Source organism: Chlamydotis macqueenii, chromosome 30 (genome assembly GCF_036417535.1).
Source record: "Chlamydotis macqueenii isolate bChlMac1 chromosome 30, bChlMac1.mat, whole genome shotgun sequence".
NCBI lineage: Eukaryota > Metazoa > Chordata > Aves > Otidiformes > Otididae > Chlamydotis > Chlamydotis macqueenii.
The window spans coordinates 903,776-920,372 of NC_141585.1; the positions used below are offsets into that span (position 1 = coordinate 903,776).

Here is a 16,597-nt window from a genome sequence, read left to right on the forward strand (position 1 = left end):
TCTTCAGAGCCGAGGTGCGGTCGAAACATGAAGGGTCAGGACAGGTTCCCAAATACCCACCGCGAGCGGTGAAGGGAGGATTTCCCTGTCCCGTTTCTGCGGGCAATAAAGTGGAAATGGAAATGCGTAGAGCTCGGAGGTGGGAAGCGACACTGTGGGGTGAGGGTTGCGGATTCTCTTCCTCTAGATGTGAATAAATGAACTGGCAGCAGAATAATTCCTGCACTGGAAACGGCACCGGCAGGTCAGGTAGGGATAAAGAAAAAAAGTACGAAGCTGAGCATCGCACGACTGCTCCGAGGGAGTTTGGGCAGGAGCCTGCTGAAAAGGGGGTGGCGTGACAGAGCAGCTCGAGCCCTCGACCTTGGATTTCCCGGGGTGACACGTCCTGTTTTGTGCAGAAATCGCCGCTGAAAGGCGATAGCGCCAAGGTCTGCGGGGGCACCGCGTCCCGCGCCGTGCAGGGGAGGATTTATGGTAGGTGCCCGGCAGCTCAGCCTTCGAATCGCGTGATAGTTGAGAGATTTGAGTTTTTAAACATTCTCTGTCCTTTGGGGTTTCATAAAACAATTTCAAGAAGATATAGCTCTGAAATTGCAAGGGGAAGGAGGGATGGAGCGGTTTGGAGAGCAAAGTGGAAGGAGGCAGGGAGGAAAAAAAGGCAGAGTTTAAGGCAAGGGCGAAGTTTCCGTATTTATTAATTGATTTTTAAACAGCAGCACCTATTTCTCACCTGCGAAGGAAGAGACTGAGACGGGATTTCTCTTTCTTTTTTGTACACTTCCAGCAGCTTCCGACAGAAGCTGCCCCCTTGGGCCCCCCTCACCAAACCAAACCACAACACGCGTTGTCCTTGAGCGGCTGAGTTTTGGGGCCGGGGCGAGTTTGTTTTGTCCACCCAGCAGGAATTTGGGGTGGGAATTTCCCCTCCCATGGGTTTTCTGGCTCAGGCTGCAGCTTTTGAGGTGAAAATCGAGGGTGGTGGGGGCTGCATGAAAGAGAGAAACTCTTTGAGCTGGGATTTAAACGTCGTTTTAAACCGATACCAAGCAGGTCTCGAGGAGCTAATCTCTTCAGTCCTCTCCCATATTCATCGCGCTGTATATACACAAAAAAAAAGCGTTACAACGCGGGTGCTGGCAGCAAACCACTTGTTGGGGTTGTTCAGATTAAATTTCGAAGTGGCGAGGTCGATTTGTTGGAAAGTTATTCCCGCAGGGAGCAGCACGTGCTGGGCTGGACACCAGGAAGGGCTCTGGGCTTGGTCTGAACGACGTCAGCTGAGCGTCGCTGTCTGGGCTTGGGGCGAAGCCGCCGCGTTTTCCCAGCAGCGTTCACCAGAGGCATCAACTGAAACAGGCTAAAGCATCGTCGGTTAAGCCTTGGGCTAAGAATTTGGTGGTTAGGAAGCATTTGATGCACCGTTAGCCGTTAACGTCGCTTCTCTCCCTTCCCTTCCGTGCGCTTAAGGCACGGGTGGTGCTGCGCGTGTTGATCCCCGACTCCTGGCTCAGCAGGGGCAGAATTAAAGGGAGTGCTGGCCACTACACATTTCCTGGTTATTCTTTTCAGCCGCCGGATTTTCCAGCCTGGCTGCCTTTTCCAGGCTGTTTGTAGACGATGTATCCTGGGGTGAGATCCCGTAATGATGCAATTGGTCTGGGAATCTCTGTTTTATGTTTCATAGCTCTGTGCTTTTCCTGCGAAACCACCCCTGTCTTGGATTCTAGGGCTTGGCTTTCCCTTTACAAACCAAATTCCAACTCTTTCCTCCTCCTGCACGCCCGTAGAAGAAACTCTTGGCTTTATTTTTGCTTTAAAATGCAGCTTTTGCACGCTGCGAAGGGTTGCAGAGTTGGTTTCAGGCCGCAGGCAGAGCGAATCGACGCTTTGGCGCGAGTACCGCAGGGGACGGCTGTGAAAAAGAAGGGATGGACAGGAGGGAGACGTTCAGCCCGAAACCGGAGGGCGATGTGGATGCTTTTTGCTTCCTGATAACTTCCCGATCATCTCACTCGGGAGCACGAATAAACGCAGGTCCCTTCATTTTAGTACTTTCTCGGGCATGACACTTCTTTTTACTAAATTTTTATAAGCTGCTTTTGCTTCTTACCCACCCAGCTGCTCTGGTTTTGGAGTAAAAATACGCACCTGGCTAGCACGGAGAGCAGAGCAGCAGTGATGCGATCCGGTTGTCGGAGCAGAAACGGGGTGTAAGTTTAAATTCGATCGATAATCCACGCTCGCCCCGGCTTCTCCTTGCATGTGCTGCGGTCCGACGGGAGCGTACCAGCTTCGTTTCGCTGCTCGGGCATCCTGAACCTCGTATTTCTTCTAAAAGTGGGGTTTGAGTATTTCTGTTTTCTTGAAGTTAAAGTAAAGTTGCTGTAGGCGGATCCAGCGCTGCAGACGTCGCTGTAACCTGCGTCTGGTTCTCCGCGCAATAGTCGTTGTTGGGTTTAGCATCCTCAGTTAAGTGTCACCGACTCAAAATGACCGATTTAAAATAAAATCAAATCCGTTTTCCACAGCAGCTCGCCTTCCTGGGACTGTCCAGGACGGGCAGATAACTTCCAAGTAACTCCTTTTAAAAAAGAAGAAACCTACAAAATCACTTTATTACTCGATAACGCTCATTTCTCAGGGTTTTCTTTTTAAGATTAATTTTGTAATCCTTTTATTTAGGCTGAGGCAAGAGAGGAGGAGCGGTTAGGGTGATTTCTTGCCCGTGGTGGGTGGTGGAGTCGTGTTCAGGTTCCCCCGGTCCGTTGGATCCATCCCTGCTGAAGCGAATCCTCACTGCAGTTCGTGCCTGTTTAAACCACCTTCAAATAATCCAGCTGCCACAGCAAGAAGCAGCATTTTCTTGCTTATACCACCCTCTTCACGCGGGTAGAGCTTTTTTGCCCCCGTTAGGATGTTTTTTGGAGGCTGGTGCTGCGCAGCCCGCCAGGTATTCCCGATTTTTCATTTCTTCTGCTTTTCAGCTGGCAGCGTTTCCTTTTTCCCTCCGGAGAGTGAGAGGTTTCTCTGCTTTCTGCGCCCGACTGCAAAGCCGTCAGATTTATTCCCTCGCACTTCCCCTGACTGGTGTGGCCGGTCCCCGTCTCTGGTGTCCTCTAGAGCCGGCCTCCTCCTGCAGACTCGCAGCCGCGTTCCCTTTATCCCACAATGAGGTGAATTTTCCAGGCCGATTTCTCCATTTTTTTCTCCCCCACCTCGGCTTTAGGGTGGAAGGCAAGGTTCTTCTGCAGGTTTTGGGCTCCTCCTGGCCTGGCAGTTCCCTCTGCTGGCTCCTGCGCCGCATTACAGCCCTTTCCCTTCCCGCTTCCTCCCCGAGGGAGATAAAAAAACAGGGCTTTTTTTTGGCAGACGGCATTAAAATCACGTGGATCCTGCCAAGCGCAGGGAGCACGGTCCCAGTGAGTTTGAGCCTCTCTACGCCGGACACCGTCCCAGCGAGGTCTGTCCTCCCACGTCTCGCCTCTGGTTTTGCCTAACGAAGTGTGTAAATATTAATCCCGGTAATTAAGCAAGCGTTTTTCCTGATTTTCCCACGTTGCTGTGAATACGCGTGGTATTTTTGGCCGAACGAGAAGGTACGGCGTGGAGAGCGTCCCCCTGCCTCTTAGCGGTGAGGTTCACGAAGGCTTTCTGGGCACCGCGCCTTGAGACGGTGCTGCGTTTGGGTTTTCTTAATCTACAGGTTAATTGTTTTATTATTAATTGTTTTCCTAAGATGTAGATGCAGGTGGTGCTACGTTAGCGTTTTCTTAATCCTGGGAAATTCGGAAAACCCAAATGTAGCGGTGTCTGTGGCACAGTCCGTAATGCAGATCAATCTGTGTTAGATTAGAGTAGGAAAACCTGAGCACCCGGAGCACAGTCTGTTTTACAGATTAGATCTCTAATCTGGTGGGGATGGGATTGCCAGTCTGTAATACAGAGCAGATTAAGGAAACACGCATGTAGCGTTTTCTTAATCCCTAGCTCCATCTGTAACACAGGTTAGATTTCTAATCTAATAGAGATTAGATTTCTACTCTAGAATGCACGTTTCTAATCTAGCGCACAGATTAGATTAAGAAAACCTGAATTTAACGCCGTCTTATCTGTAGGTTAAGAAAAGCCTGATGTAACACCATCTGCAGCACAAGCAAGACTACAGATTAGGCTTCTAACCTCATCTAATACAGATTGGCTTTCTAGTCTAGACTAATTAGATTAAGAAAACCCGAACGTTGCACTTCCGTTGTAAATGGAGAAAGCCCTAACGCAGCATCTACAGCGCGGTCGCTGGTGCCGACCAGGTTTAGAGATTATACTGTACGGTGAAATCCCGCTTCACCTTCTCTGTCCTCCGGCTCTTCTTTCCGATCGTGCTGCTGATTTTCGGCAGCAGAGGAGGCACCGACCCCAATTTCACTAAACCCCCTGGCCCCCCTCTCCCTACGCTAATTGGCTGTTGCTTTTTCCTTTTCTGCAGTAGAAGAGGCGGCTTCGTAGCAGGAGCGCTGGGCGCGTCCCGAGCGGGCGCGCCACGGCGATAGCCGTATTTCTGGCGAGCGATGAGGCCGGGGATGAGACCATGCTCGTCTTTAGGTCAAGTCGGGTTGAGAAATTGTTAAAAATTGTCATTTTGTGGGGTTTTTTCTGATATTTTGCCACGCAGGTGGCGCAGTAATGTAAGAGAGGAGCTGTAGCGTAAGCGCCGGGCCAGGGGAGAGAGTCAGAGCATCCTTTCCTTGGGGGAGAGAGAGCAGGAAGATGGTGTAAATCGGTGCATTTCCTGCTCATCCCTTAAAAAAATGTCACTAGAGTGAAAACGCCGGAGGAGAGTGGTAGGATCCCTCTGAAGGAGCAAGGAGATGTGAAAAAGACGTGGGTAAGTTAAATAAGTGAAAATAAAAGGGTCAGTCTGATAAAACACTTAACGGCCTGGAGCGGTGGTTGGAGGCTTCACTTTGAAGTGGAAAGGGAAGAAATTAAACCAATGACAAAATATTTTCCCTTCTCTTTAGGAAAAAAAAAAAGAAACAACAAAAAACCAACTCCTTCCTCTTAGGGCTGGCTCTGGGAAAGCTATTGTGTTGAGAGGGAGCAGAAGGAAATCGCACGGCTGCAGCCCTTGGAATGATGAATTTCAGGAAGGAGCTTGCCCTAAAGTGGAAAACTGCCTGGGAAAAACTTAAACTCGTCATTTTTCCGTAGGTGTCTCGTGTTTGCAGGTGCCCGTAGGCTCCTTTCCTTCACCGAGCTGTTGACGGACGTTAAAAAAATGGGGCATTTTCTGGAGGTGGCCTTCATTTGGGGTGCCCTGGGTCCATGCCTCCGGTTAACGGCTGTGTTTGTTTCCTCAGATAGGCTGTCTAAAGGCATTTGTGCCTGAAGCCGCGGAAGATAGATGGACAAGCCAAGCAACTTCTGACTCTGCATCGTCTTCCGGGGCAAAATTCTATGGCAATGTATCCTACAAGGTAACGTAGCCGCTTGCAGTGAGTAAAGAGGCGTCTTTGTGCTTGGCCGCTGCTCGATAAGAATATTTTATGACTCGAGAACTTCCCTTTAATGCCAGCCTAGAGGAATCAGCACCACCCCGCAGCAAAACGCGAGGAATTTTGCAAGAGAGGGAAATCCAAATTGCTTGCAAGTCGCGTCGTGTTTGAGTTAAACGTCCCCGGCAGGGAGCGAGCGGGCTGCGCTGTGAACAGGGGGAAATCGGGAGCGAAGTGAAAGCCGGGAGTAGAGAGGTTTCACGGGGCTTCTGTAGCGATGCCAGGCCGAGTGTACGTGCAGAGGTCTGCTCTGCCCCGGTTAATGCACAGGGCTGGCAACACCAAATCGGTTCTGCCCCAGCTGAGAAAGCACTTGATAACGCCGCGGGTGGAGAGGTGGGAAAGGTTTTCTTCCTCGCTTTCCCCCGGGTATCGCTCAAAACTGGTGCATAATGAGGCTCTTAATTCATCTCACACAATACATAGTGGTCATCTGTAATTAATAGCTGCGTGTCTTAAGCTTAATGCGTGCTACACGTGCTTAAATTAGATGAAGGATGCACGACACGGTGTCTTCACACGAGGAAGGTCGCACGCGCCCCACGAGCGTGGGGATTCACCGCGTGGTGGCGGTGAGGAAGCCGCTGGTTCGCGGTGGCCGTCCCGGCTCGGGGGTGACCCCTTCACGCAGCTGTAGCCCGTCGGACGGGCTGCGTGTGGTCTCTGGAGAGCCGTGGGAGAAGTCCGTAGGCTCAGCAGAAATGCCTTTTTCCCCGAGTTTCTGGTCTTCAGAATGATATTTTGATTAATTATCTAAAGATTATCTGCCTAGATTATCTATCTAAATTATCTACTTTAGGATTATCTGCCTAGGTTATCTACTTTGTCTACCCAAAGATTATCTACCTAAAGGTCATCTACCGAAAGGTTTTCTGCCTAGACTGTCTACCCAGAGGTTGTCTACCTGCGTGATCTACCTAGATGATCTACCTAGAGACTATCTGCTGAAATTACACTGTTAAATTGACTACCTAAAGTTATTACCTGCCTAGATTATCTACCTCAATTAACGACCTAAAGATTATCTGCTTAAGTTAACTAGCTGAAGTTATTATCTGCCCAAGTTACCTGCTGTAAGCAGGTAGTGAGTTCAGTGTGGGTCTGTCTGCTGCGTGCTTCAGCTGGAGCATCCTGCAGAAGCTCAGCGTTCACCTAAAAGACAGATTTTGGCCTGAAATTGGGGTGAGCTGACCTGCAGTGGCGATGCGGGGGGCTGCTGAGAAGCTGAAGGGAGATCAGTGTGTCACCCTGCGCTCCTTCAGCTGGAGCTAAAGTTGGCCAACACCAACTTAACTTCCCTGGTGTTGGCAACCCCAACCCTCCGGCTGAAGCTGGTGCTTGCTGAGAGCAGCGTTTTGCTCGTTAGAGCCTCGTTCAGCGGCACCATGGGCTCTTTATGGAGAAATTGGAGTCTTCCTTGACCAGATTAGGCAGGAACAGGGGTAAAACTCAGGCTCCCTAAGGAGCAGAGTGGCAACGCCAACACTCGGTGCATGGAAGAGACAGCAAATTGCCTGCAAATGTCCTTTTTTACCTCGGAATGCTGACATCGTGTGTTGGGACACCCCATCGCTGTCACTAAGCAAGCGGAGCGCAAGGTCTAGTTGCCCGAGCTAGTCTGGCGGAGGTCCGCTGATGTAATTTTAAGCAGAGCCTTGTACTGAAAGCTGCGTTGAAGTGGCGTCGTCTCTCTTCTCCTTGTTTTGCAGGGTGTCCGGTGAGGAATGCAATGGGATCAATAGCATGTCGGCGGAGAGCGGCCCTGGAACGCGACTGAGAAATTTGCCGGTGATGGGGGACGGACTAGAAACCACCCAGATGTCTACGACGCAGTCACAGGCTCAGCCCCAACAAGGCAGCGCCGTAGGCGTTAATCCCCCGCCGCCGGAGACCTCCAACCCCAACAAACCCAAGCGACAGACCAACCAGCTGCAGTATCTGCTCAAGGTGGTGCTGAAGACGCTGTGGAAGCACCAGTTTGCGTGGCCTTTCCAGCAGCCCGTGGACGCTGTCAAGCTGAACCTCCCTGTAAGTAAAGGTGGAGAGAGCGGACGATGGTTGTCGGTGGAAGGAGTGAGGCCCTTCGCGTCTGGCGTCCGTGTCCGCCCTTCTCTGAAATCACAGAATCTGTTTTTAGCGGTTGGGCCCCATGGTCTGGCGGTTGGACTCTTAAGGATCTTTTCCAACCGAAATGATTCTGTGATCTTCTAGAAGATACGCACGTGAGGAGAAACCTCCAGTGGCTCTGCTACTGCTTTGCCTTCACCACCCTCCTCTTTCTGCCGGGATGCGGAGAAGAAAGTAGGAATAATGTTTCAGGAGTCGGGGAGAGGGAGTTCGCAGTCATCTGTCCCCCAGGCAAGCACCAGAAATTATTGAGAACCAGAAATTACTGAGAATTAGAAATGATTGAGCACCATAAATTATTAATCACTGAAAATTAAGCACCAAAATGTATTGAGCACCAGAAAATGTGGAGCACCAAAACTTATTAAGCAGTGAAAATTAGTTAGCATCAAAGATTATTAAGCAAATAATCTGTCGACTGGGCTCTGCCTCGCTGCTCCCTGAAGCCCAGCGCGCTTTTCCGCGTGCCTGGCTTAAACCCTGGCTTGCTCTCTGCTGCTTTCTCGGCTCGGCCTGTTCGGGGGTTTAAGACACTCGGAGCCTTTCACGGAGCGTCCCAGCGCTCAAACGGGCGCTGCGCTGCTCACGCCTTGCAGCGCTGTCGGTAACGTGCCGGTTGTTTCGTAAGGGATGCCAGTTTTGAGTTAATTTGCATTAAATCGAGGGGATTGAGCGACTGGGCGAGAGCCTTGATCTGCCTGAGCGTAGGAAGGTTCTGCGGAGGGATCCGGACGGGCTGTGTCGACGGAGCGCGGCCGATTGTACGAGGTGTGACGAGGCCGAGGGCCGGGTCCTGTGCTTGGGTCACAGCAGCCTCGGTGCCACGCTCAGCGTTGGGGCAGAGCGGCTGGAAGGCTGCCCGGCGGAAAAGGACCTGGGGGTGCTGGGCGGCAGCCAGCTGAGCGTGAGCCGGCAGGGTGGCCAGGTGGCCAAACAGGCCAACGGCAGAAATAGCGTGGCCAGCCGGACGAGGGGAGCGGTCGTCCCCCTGGTGAGGCCGCGTCTCCCGTACTGGGTTCAGCTGCGGGGCCTCTCGCTACGAGAACGACCTCGAGGTGCTGCAGCGCATGCAGGAAAGGGCGACGCAGCTGGGGAAGGGCCTGGAAAACCAGAAGGATCTGGAGAACTTCAGAGGAGCGGTTGAGGGATCCTGGATGGTTCAGCCTGGAGAAGCTGAGGCTGAGGGGAGACCTTGGCACTCCGCAGCTGCCTGAAAGGGTGGGGCAAGGTGCGGGTCGGGCTCTTCTCCCAGGTGAGGGGACGAGAGGAAACGGCCTCAGGTTGCGCCTGGGGAGGTTTAGATCGGATATCAGGAGAAGTTTCTTCTCCGGAAGAGCTGTCAGGCGCTGGAACCGGCTGCCCCGGGGGGCGCTGGGGTCTCCGTCCCTGGAGGGATCTAAGAGGCGCGGACGTGGCGGTTAGGGCCGTGGTTTGGTGGTGGAGTTGGCTCTGTTAACCGTTGGACGGGATGATCCTGAAGGTCCTTTCCAACCTAAACGATGCGGCACGGAAGCCTCCTCCTGCGCCGCTGCCCAGCGGTGTCCTGCCCGGCCCATTGCGGGTGGGGAGGGAGCGGCGCAGCAGGAGTTAGAGCCGGCAAAAATCGGAGCGTGATTTAGACATCGTTTATTGTAATAAATCACAGCAGCATCTCCTCTGCCGCGCGTCTGGTGGGGGCCCTTCCAGCTCCCACTAGCGGAGGGTGGTTCCCTCCCTCCCCTGAGAGCGGGATCTTGGCGGGACGCCCGCTCCCGTGTCCGGTTTGCCGTCGAGATCTAAGGACTCTCAGTGTGCGATCTGTCGCCCGAGCGTTGGGCTGTTTCATTTCTTTGCGGCAGCAGCAATCTCCCCGTCGCACGTTGGAGAGCGCTGGTTCTACAGCAGCGACGTTCCCAGCACCTCTCTTCTTTTTTTTTTTTGTCTAAATATTAGACCTAAAACCAGAAACACCGTCCTCTGTATTAGCCCGGGTGCACTGAAGGAGCTGTGACAAATCTGATTTTGCTGCGTTCAGCGCGTGACCTGTGAAGGGCCGTTCGTTTCCCGTAACGTTTTTGGGAATTATTCACGCCGTTACGAACCAAAAACCCGGAAACGTTGGTGCCTCTGGGGGTTAAATTACTTCACCAGAGCTTTGCCCTTTTTTAATTACAAATCCCAGCTGAGGGCCCGTGGGGCCAGAGCCTGGCAGGTGAACGCGCCTGGAGGGGCTCAGCCAGCTGGCTGCGGGGGCGGGACGGCGGAATCCCGGGCGTTACGCTGGGCGCGGACACGCCTGGCTGATGGTTTAATTCCCAGGCTGACGTCTCCCTCTTTGCCCTTTGCAGGATTATTATAAGATAATTAAAACTCCGATGGATATGGGAACAATAAAGAAACGCTTGGAGAATAACTACTACTGGAACGCTCAAGAATGTATCCAGGACTTTAACACGATGTTTACAAACTGCTACATCTACAACAAGGTACGAGAAATTCCCCCCTCTGCCTTCTTCCGAGGGAAATCTTCCGTGTCCTCATCGGAGCGGCGCCGAAATGCAGGCGTTGCTTGTTCCAGAGGTCCCCAAGATCAGCTCCGTTAGGAAAACAGCCGGGATGAACCCGGTGGGAGCTCAGGCGCGTCTGTCTGCTGCCGAGAAGCGAAACGCAGACGGGGCTGGCTTAGCAGCCTTCCCGCCGGAAAAATGGCTAGCAGATCCCGTCAGTCTAGACATTGCTGCTTCTTTTTGTTGTTTTGTGGAAGGAAACGTTTGAGATTTTCTCAGAGTCTGACTTGAGCAGAGCCACGAATGTTTGATAATCAAACACTTGAGAAGTAGATCTGTGCTTCATATTTCCTCTAGCTTCGATAAGAATCCGACTTACGGCTGGTTTTAAACTGAACTCCGGTAGGGGAAAAATCCAGGGATGTATGGAGCAGCACGTTGAGTTTATCGTGCCTGACCCCGACCTCGCTGTAGAATATCCCATCCAGACAGTGAGCAGCATCCCAGAAACCATTTTATAACCGCTGGTGCAGCCCGGGCTGCGGGGAGGACTGTCCGGAGGGGTGAGGAGCATCCCGGGCCGTCGCCACGAATGGTGGTGGTGGGACGGCGGCCGGTGTCAGCCCAAACCTGGGGCGCCGGTGGAACTCGGAGAGTTGGAAAAGGTTCTCCGAGGTGGCTCCTGGCTGTACAGAGCGCAAGACGCTTGCTTATTATTTTCTTAATTAGCAAAAGGACCGCAAACACAAAGGAAGGGTTTAGCGCCATCCTCAAAGTCAGCGAGTCGTGGTCGGAGCCTCGGCCTTCCCTCCAGCCTTTTTCTTCCCCGTCCACCTCCACCCTTTCCACCGCTTTCTGTTCTTCGTTTCTCACAAGCCTTTTCTCTCCCCGTTGCTTCACTGTTGTGTGCTTTGACCATTTTTTTCCTCCTCCTCTCAGAAACATTGCACAAGACCTTTCTAGTTGGTTCCAAAATAAATGGTCGTTAGGAGTTTTGGTCCTTCAAACCCAGCTCCTTGGCCGTTGCCCTTTCTGGTTTGAGCCAGGATAACGCAACCGGAACAAGAGTAGGCTCTTAAAGGCTTCAAATTATATACGCCTTAGAGTCTTCAGGCACGTTCTCCCACCACGGTGCCTTCCCCTGGTCCCCCCTGCCCTCCCCGATCTTCCCTGGTCTCCTCCGGGCTGGAGGACAGAACATCGTCGAAGCTCCAGAAACATCTCCGTGGAACGCATGGAGGCGGCGACCCACCAGCCGGGCGGGTTTGTGCGCGCCGTCCGATGGGCAGGCGTGGTTTTAACCGTGGTTTTAACTGTCCTTGTGGCGGTGGCGAAGCCGGAGCTGCCTTCTCTTACCGTCACCATGTCGTGACGGTGACAGCGTTGCTCTACGGTCTTCGTGTCAATCCAGACACCAGTCCGATTCCTGTTCTGGGTCTGCCTGCCCTTCCCTCCTTGCCAGGCTTTACTGGTGTCCACAAAACAACTTCAGACCTTCACATCCCTCGTCTCTTCTCTGCTGCAGGGTGTCCCTGGCAGATCTCCTCCTCTAGGTTCTCCTCATTTCTGTTTTCCTTGCGCTTTGCAAGGAAAGGCTTCTCCAGATCTGTAAGGACCTCTTAGCGCCGTCCCCTCCTTCCGTGCTGATTTAGCAACAATGAAAGGCGCGGAACAGTCAGCTTCCTCCTCAAAAACCTCTTTTTTGGGGGAGGAAGTCTTCTTGCAAGCCCGTGCCGAGCTCTTTATCCCCTACCCTGATGCTCTATGGGAGAACTCTTCTGTGAGACCCCCCAGGTCAGGGGGATCTGAAATATTTCCAGAGGGGAATTTTATATATGCATAAAGGCACAAATATATAGTTAGATAAAGGCACAAATTTCCACACGTGCTTTGCCTCACTGACCGTATCTCTTTTCCTCCAGCCAGGGGATGACATAGTCTTAATGGCAGAAGCTCTAGAAAAGCTTTTCCTGCAGAAAATCTCCGAAATGACCCAGGAGGAAACGGAAATCGTTATAGCCCAGACGAAAGGCCGAGGGCGCGCCAGGAAGGAAGCAGGTACGACGCTTATTCGTACAGCGTTGGCGGTTAAGCCGCGCTCAGCGTGGGGACCCGTGGGGACCTGGTTTCACCCTGCAGAAATTGGGGTGTTTGATTGCGGTGTTCATTAAACCCAGCCAGCCTCCCACGGGATCGTCATGGTCGCCGATCGGTGCCTCGCTTTATTGCGTAGGCGTCTGAAAATGGGGTGGGAAGGAAGGCGGCTGCCTCACGCTCTTGCCGGTCTGTGTGAGACTCTCCGGTGAGAGGCAGGTAAGGTCCAAAAAGTCCCTCATCCGTGGCTTCTGGGCGTTGTTTTTGGTGAAGGAGGGGTGTTGGGGACAGATTTTGCGGTAAATAAGGCACTGCTGAGGCACAAGCAGTGCTAGCGCCGGTGAAACGTCGTCGTTCCCAGCTTCTCCACAAAGGTGACTGAGAGCGAGAGTGGCAGTGTTGGATTTCTGCTGTCGGAGCGCAGATGAGATTTCCCTTGCGATACCTCGAGGGTGAAGTACAGCTGGTAAAAAGCCACGCAAATTCTGTCGTATCAGAGCTCTTTCAGTTTCACAGCTGTTTCCACGTCCTCCTGGATGGACTCAGTGCTGTAAAAAAGCTGCATCATGTTGGAAAAGCATCCCTGACCGCAGAGGAACGGATCACAGCGTGACGGCTGCGGACCCGCGGGGGAATCCTGGGGCAGAGAGTGCCTGCAAACAGTTCCAGCGTCCCAACCCACTGCTGTCCTCTGTGTAACTTCCCCAGGTTCTGATTTCCACACCCCATTTATTAATTTGGTGATGATTGGGGATGGATGACGACGCTTGACGAGCTCACCGTCCTTGGAAAGGGCGCATGGCCCCGCGCGTGGTGGGAGCCGCTCCCGGGATGAACGCGCTGACCTGTGCTCGGCCGAAACCCCAGCTGCGCCCCTCCTTCCGTGCAGCCAGGCTGGTGCGTTCCCCTTTTCCTGGGCTGAACCCGCCTGCGCGCTTCAGGCTCCGTGGAGAGTTGGAGCCGCGGCATTTTGAGCCCTGTTTAAGGTTACGAGTCGGTCCGGCGGCGTTCTGCGTTTCTGTCTGTTGACCTTGAGACTTTGTTAATGATGCAGACGTTTTTTTTGGCGCTTTGCTCCCAGATCAGTAATTTACAGGATCAGAAACGACCTGATTTTTCTCACTTCGTCCTGTCCTCTCTCTGCTGCGTAATACAAGAGCGCAGTTCGACCACCCGTTCGTTTATTTGCTGCCTCTTTGAAAAACATCTGATAGAGAGTAAAACGATGTCTCTGCTGGCGTTTTAGAGGAGGAGCGCGCGAACGAGCTGCCGAGTTTGGGATTTTCCCGAGACGTTTCTGATCTGGACTCTGCAGCGCTGTCTGCTCTTTAAATAATTTTGTTATGCTCAAGGCCCTGAATCGCTGTTCTCTGTAATAATCGGATTCTTTCGCTATAAGGAATTTTTTCCAATCTTTTAACCCTCCTTTACAGCTTTTCTGTGAACCCTCTGCGGTTTCGCATAGATAACTGCACACCGGAACTGCGCGTGGGTGTGCCCGAGGTAGAAGAGCCTTCTCATTCCCTCGTCACGCCTCGGCTTTCATTAGCTCCGTTTTTTGGATACCGACCGTTCCCCAGGCTCCACGGCGGCTGCCGACACCGTTGGATCGTTCCTCAGAGGGCTGAGGGCTCTCAGCAGCACCTCATCAAACGCACGTCCGCTTCGATTTTCTTAATTTTCAACCCCTCTCATCCTGTTCTTGTCTCGCTCTCATCCTTTTAACCCGAACGCCTGCGATACCGAGGCGAACGTCACGTGCAGGAGCCTCACCGAGCTTGTGTCACCAAAAACACCGATTCCTGGACCGTTTGCACTGCGCGAGCATCCCTCAGCCTTCCCCAGCGCTGTGAATCCGCGCGTCTCCTCGTGTCCCAGCCTCGCGCGGCTCGTGCTGGGATCCCACGGGTTATTTTCCAGGGTTTTCTGGAAAATCAGCAGGAGACGCCCATGGAGCTGGAGAGCCGACCTTCGGAGGCTCTGGGGACCAGTTGGCTGGGTGATAGATGAAAAACCCGGCTTGGCAGCTGCTGCTGAACGTCCTCGGGAGCTGCAGGGAGAGAAACTGCTGCTGCGTCCCCGGGCGGCGAGGGCAGACCCAGAGCAGCGGTATGCGCTACATCCCCCGAGTTTCCCGGTGTGTTGCTGACCGTCACCGTCTCTGCGCAGAGGGCCTCCGTGCTGTTTTCAGGACATGGATTCATCTCAAACACCGCAGAAGGAGGAGAAGGTTCATAAAGCCAAACACCTCGCGCTGCTTTCAGTCTTTTGCTGTTCTTTTCCTCTCCCTTCCCTTGGCCGGTTTTTCCGGCCGTGTCTCTCCGTTACAGGGCTTGTGTCCACGCGTGATTTCCTTGCATGACTCCAGTTCTCCTCTCTGTGTCGCTGAGTCCTTTCGGCTTCGCGAAAGCCGATCTTGGAAGCGCCACCAAACCCAATTTATGGATTTTCCTGCACGTGACCAAGTCGTGGTTACTTGTCGCTGAGATTTTTTTGAGTTGTCTTGGGTTTTTTAGCCGCTGTCCCTGATGTTCCAGGAATGTGCTGCCGGAGAAGCACTCCTTGGTTAGAAAATTTTCGGCCATCACCTTCCTCAGCATCTCTGTGAAGGAGAAGCGACGAAACCGCCCACAGGGAAGATCTTTTTCCCTACACGACATAGGAAGGTGCTTAAAAACACGAATCTCCATTTCCCTGCAGCGTGTAGAACGTGTAAGGTCCCACCTGAGCTCTTGGCCTGAAGAACTGCCCGGCTCCGCCGAATCGTCCTCTGGTCTGAGACGCCTCCTGTCAAATCACAGCCTGCTCCAAATTCAGCGCGTACTGACCGCTGTGGGGTGGAATTCCTAAAATCCGGGCGTGGTGCTGGCTGGAAGGCGTCGCTGCAAACCCCGTGGGTTTCTGGTAGAAATTCCGAGCTCCTGCGTAAGGTGGGAGGTGAAACGTGTCAGCTCTGCCATAGTGATGCAGAGCTTCTTCACGGTCCCAGCAGGAGCCGCGGGGTCCCAGCCGGACCCACGGGATCCCAACTGGAACCACAGGATCCCAGCAGGACCCGTGGAATCCCAGCAGGACCTGTGAGATCCTGAAAGGACCCGCAGCATCCCGACAGGACCTGTGATATCCAGACAGGATCCCCGCAGGAGCTGTGGAATCCGAGCGGGACCACGGGATCCCACTGGCTACAAATCCCCACCCGATAGAGAGACATCACCACTCCGCTGCCGCTTTGCACGGAGGGCGGGATGAGAACTCCCAGTTCTATTCCTTAACGGGTTTGGTTTTTAGAGGAAATTCCTGATTGCAGGTGAGCATGTCTGAATGGGCAACGTTTTTCCAGTGGGATAATTGCAGCTCCTGGGGACTGACCGCGAGCAGATCTGGCCGCGTTTCTTTCCTAATTAGTTGGCTTTGGGAGGAGAAGCACGGAAGAGGTGTTGGATAGCCGGCGAGGCCGGACACGCGGCTGGCGGGTGCGCGCGCAGTCTCCTTGTTGAGAGCGCGGTGAAGCAGCCCAGATGCAGTGTCCAGCCTGGGAGGCCAGCTCAGGTGCGGATCGCGCGGTGGGATGGCTCCCTGCTCGGCTTGCGCGAGGGGTAGTCCTCACGCCTGAAAAACGCCGAGCTCTTCTTCCTGAAGATACGAATCTGATCATCGCTAGCGAGGTACGTTCTCTGTCTGATGGAAGGTGCTCCTCTGATTCCTGCCGATCCCAAACCTTCTCCGTGCTTTGCGGCTGATCCCTCCATCTTGAAGATCTGCTGGTGCTGCGTCCCAGCATCCTCCAAGCCTTGCAGCGTTCCGCTTTTCCATGCCGGAAAGTTCAGAAGCAAAGCAGCAGCAGCTCCAGCAAGGAGGTGACCTCCCCCCTGCCACTAGAAGGTCCAAGGACATTTCCAGCCTCTACGGTTGCTCTGTGTTTGAAGTCACCTAACGAAGACGTCGCTCTCGGCGCTCGGGAGAGATTCCCCCCGGACAGAGGCAGCTGTGATGACTTGAGTCACCAAGAATTAAGAAATTCTTCTTGCTAATGGAGCACAAAATGGCTCCCGAAGGAAGAGGCGCCCAGTTTTGGCTCCAAAATGTGATGGTCGAGAGCTGTTGCCTGGGAAAAAGGGATAGGCGGGAAAAGAGGCGCTCGTCTCCTTGCCCTGCTGCAGAACAACCTTGTGTGAAGGGCAGGGGAGGAGAGGAGAGGAGGCCGCCTTCCGCCTGGGCTCAGTCTTTTTCTGGAGGGGGTTTGGTACAGCTGGGGCTTGGGCTTGAGTTTCTGCACCATTTCACCCAGCGAGCCTCCTCAGGAAGGAGAACGTGGCTGCTGCCTGTCCCCGACGG

The 16,597-nt window shown here is 53.4% G+C and overlaps 1 protein-coding gene across 11 annotated transcripts in view; it reads left to right on the forward strand.

The window, feature by feature from the left end:
• BRD4 (bromodomain containing 4) overlaps positions 1–16,597 on the forward strand; it is a 70,556-nt gene that overhangs the window by 25,308 nt on the left and 28,651 nt on the right. For 8 of the 11 annotated variants that reach the window (XR_015261289.1, XM_086769072.1, XM_086769062.1 and 5 more), the window contains 4 exons: positions 5,361–5,477; positions 7,265–7,583; positions 10,010–10,147; positions 12,091–12,226. Coding sequence is in view for 10 of the 11 variants with exons in the window: in XM_086769072.1 (XP_086625198.1) it covers positions 5,458–5,477; positions 7,265–7,583; positions 10,010–10,147; positions 12,091–12,226 (613 nt within the window). In the remaining variant the exon portion in view is untranslated. The remainder of the gene's footprint in view (positions 1–5,360; positions 5,478–7,264; positions 7,584–10,009; positions 10,148–12,090; positions 12,227–16,597) is intronic. The other 3 variants (XM_086769066.1, XM_086769068.1, XM_086769067.1) reach the window with 1 other exon arrangement.